Raw genomic sequence first — 2628 nt, 5'->3', positions numbered from 1 at the left:
CGGCCCCTTACTTATAATATTAATTTCAAGTAATATGCATCAATAAACAGTACGTAATGCATCAAAAATAGTTTTTAAGAGTTTATATCAAAATACTACTATTCATCAATGAGTGAACACATTCATCTCCATGTTACCAAAGAAAAAACGTACCCGAAAACTACAAAACCCTTGTTTTTATTGCTGTGAAGTTAACATCACCATCGAGTTTGATCCCACCAGAAAACTCCAAATCCAGTTAAAAATGGCGATGATCGATCTAACTACACATCTCTCCAAAAACACAACACACTTCTTGACACGTATCTTCTTCCAAATACCACTATATTTACACATACACACACACATATGCTCGTGTATCTCATCTTCCATCTGAAACATGCCCACTTCAACTTCTATCCACAATCATCGTCATCTTGATGACCTCCTTCAATCAGCTCGTCCTTTCCTCCGTGAAGAACTCGACTCGGTGGACAAAAACCTGCCACCCCTTTTGACCATCTTGCGCTCCGCCGGAGCCGGCGAGTGCTGGCACCGCCTCGGAACCTTTCTTGACCACCTCTTCCATGTCTACCGAGTCCTCAAGCTTTGGAAGGCACCAGATTCCGTCTGCCTTTTTGGTCTCTTTCATTCCGTTTACTCCAACTCCTATCATGATCTTGCAATCTTCAACCCCGTCACCGACCGGGAAATCGTCCGCAGGCATGTGGGTTCCGCCGCCGAGCGTTTGATTCACTTGTTCTGCATAGTACCTCGCCACCCTCTCATTCATGACGATTTGGTGTTTCGTTATACTGATTCAGAGCTCCGGGAACATCTTCAAGCTTCTGAAAGTTCTTTAAGGAACGTGAAAGAGGGTTTGAATAAAGAAGAGTGCTGGAGGAAGAAGCTCCAGGAGATCGTTCCGGCCACCGGAATCAAGGTGCCCCACATCAGAACCGGCGAACCGGTGGTTGTTCCAAGAAGGGTAGTCGCCGTTTTCCTTCTGATGACCATCGCCGATTTCGCCGACCAATACTACGGCTACCAAGACATGTTGTACGACAACACCGACGGCCGACTCGAGTTCACCGGAAACACCAATTTCGACACATTATGGCCGGGAAACGGCAAGCCAGGACTGTGGATGAACTTGATGTCAAGAATGGCAGGTGTTTACACCTTGCTAGTAAGAGAAGAAGCCATTTGCATGGCGGAAAGAATCAGCGACCGCCATGAAAACGGCGAAGTTGCAGGTGGTGAAGACATAGAACTCATAATCCCACCTGTTTTCGAAAGCTGCACGAAAATTCTTGATCCAAATGAGCAGATAATGGCAAGAGACATATATTGGGAAGCTGTTAACGACGATGGGTGGAAGAAGGAGAAAGGGGAAGAGATGCTGGTGAAGTGTATAGAGAAGAACCCATTTGTAGGGGAGCCACATGTGTTGTTGAGCCAGTTCTATTTGAGCAGAGGGAGGTTCGAAGAGGGAGAAAGAGAGGCCGAGAAGGGTTTAAGGGTCTTGTTGGAGTGGGGATGCCCTTGGGATAAAAGGGTTTCATGGGAAGGTTGGGTTGCTTGGGGTAGGGTTTTGTTGAACAAGGCAAAGGAGAGGTGTTGGCCACATACGTCATGGGGAGTCATCAGTTTAGGTCTTATCAAATAGAATGGGTCTTATCAATTAAGTCACAGGGCTTAGTATTGAGCAACTTGATAGGGTTGCTTAACTACGTTGATAGAACTTGTTAATGTAACTTATAAGACATCGATAAGTCTGTGTGAAGTGAATAAAAGAAGCCTTTGTATGACTTAAGATTCGTTGTTTGAAATAATGAAAATGAGTGTTAATTTAATTAAAGAATATATCAGTTTTAACATCTTGCTTGGAATTAGCTTTTGTAAGCAAAAATACTCAAGTTGAGGCTACGAAAGGCGTGCACACGTTAAATTAAGAGTTATTCTATCTTCACTCCCTCCAATTATTATTTTTTTTTTATTATTTCTATACCTTCTTTTAATTAAAAATAATAAAATATACCTAATTTAATTTATTTATTTTTAAGTTTTAACCCTTTAATATTTTCAGTTTTAACCCTTCAATTGTTANTACCCTACCCTACCCCTAAACCTAATAACTACCGTCTACCTACTCCTACCCCCTAAACCTAGCTACCTTACCGTCTACCTACCCCTACCCTACCCCCTAAACCTAACTACCGTTTACCTACTCCTACACCTTACCTCCTAAACCTAACTACCGTCTACCTACCCCCTAAACCTAGCTACCTTACCGTCTACCTACCCCTATCCCTACTCCTAAACCTAACTACCGACTCCTACTCCTACTCCTTACCTCCTAAACCTAACTACCGTCTACCTACTCCTACCCTATCCCTACCCCCTAAACCTAACTACCTTCTACCTACTCCTACCCCTACCCCCTAAACCTAGCTACCTTACCGTCTACCTACCCCTACTTCCTAAACCTAACTACCTACTCCTACCCCTACCTCCTAAACCTAGCTACCTTACCATCTACCTACTCCTACCCCTACCTCCTAAACCTAGCTACCTTACCGTCTACCTACCCCTACCCCTACCTCCTAAACCTAGCTACCTTACCATCTACCTACTCCTACCCCTACC

General features: G+C 43.9%; 1 protein-coding gene across 1 annotated transcript; it reads left to right on the top strand.

Annotated features, from left to right (window-relative positions):
- The first annotated feature begins 351 nt into the window (after nt 1-351).
- On the top strand, nt 352-1818 carry LOC112523365. Its single transcript, XM_025132944.1, has one exon. The coding sequence runs from the start codon at nt 380-382 to the stop codon at nt 1646-1648; it is 1269 nt and encodes a 422-aa protein (XP_024988712.1). The 5' UTR covers nt 352-379; the 3' UTR covers nt 1649-1818.
- Nucleotides 1819-2628: the final 810 nt, after the last annotated feature.

The sequence above is a fragment of the Cynara cardunculus genome, assembly GCF_001531365.2.
Source record: "Cynara cardunculus var. scolymus isolate 2C chromosome LG 12, CcrdV1, whole genome shotgun sequence".
Classification (NCBI taxonomy): Eukaryota; Viridiplantae; Streptophyta; class Magnoliopsida; order Asterales; family Asteraceae; genus Cynara; species Cynara cardunculus.
Note: the sequence above shows the minus strand (reverse complement) of the source record. Positions and strands in the feature narration are given on the sequence as shown.

Bases quoted from the DNA above. Each gene is read 5' to 3' on its own strand.
- LOC112523365 (XM_025132944.1), top strand. From the start codon at position 380: ATGCCCACTTCAACTTCTATCCACAATCATCGTCATCTTGATGACCTC.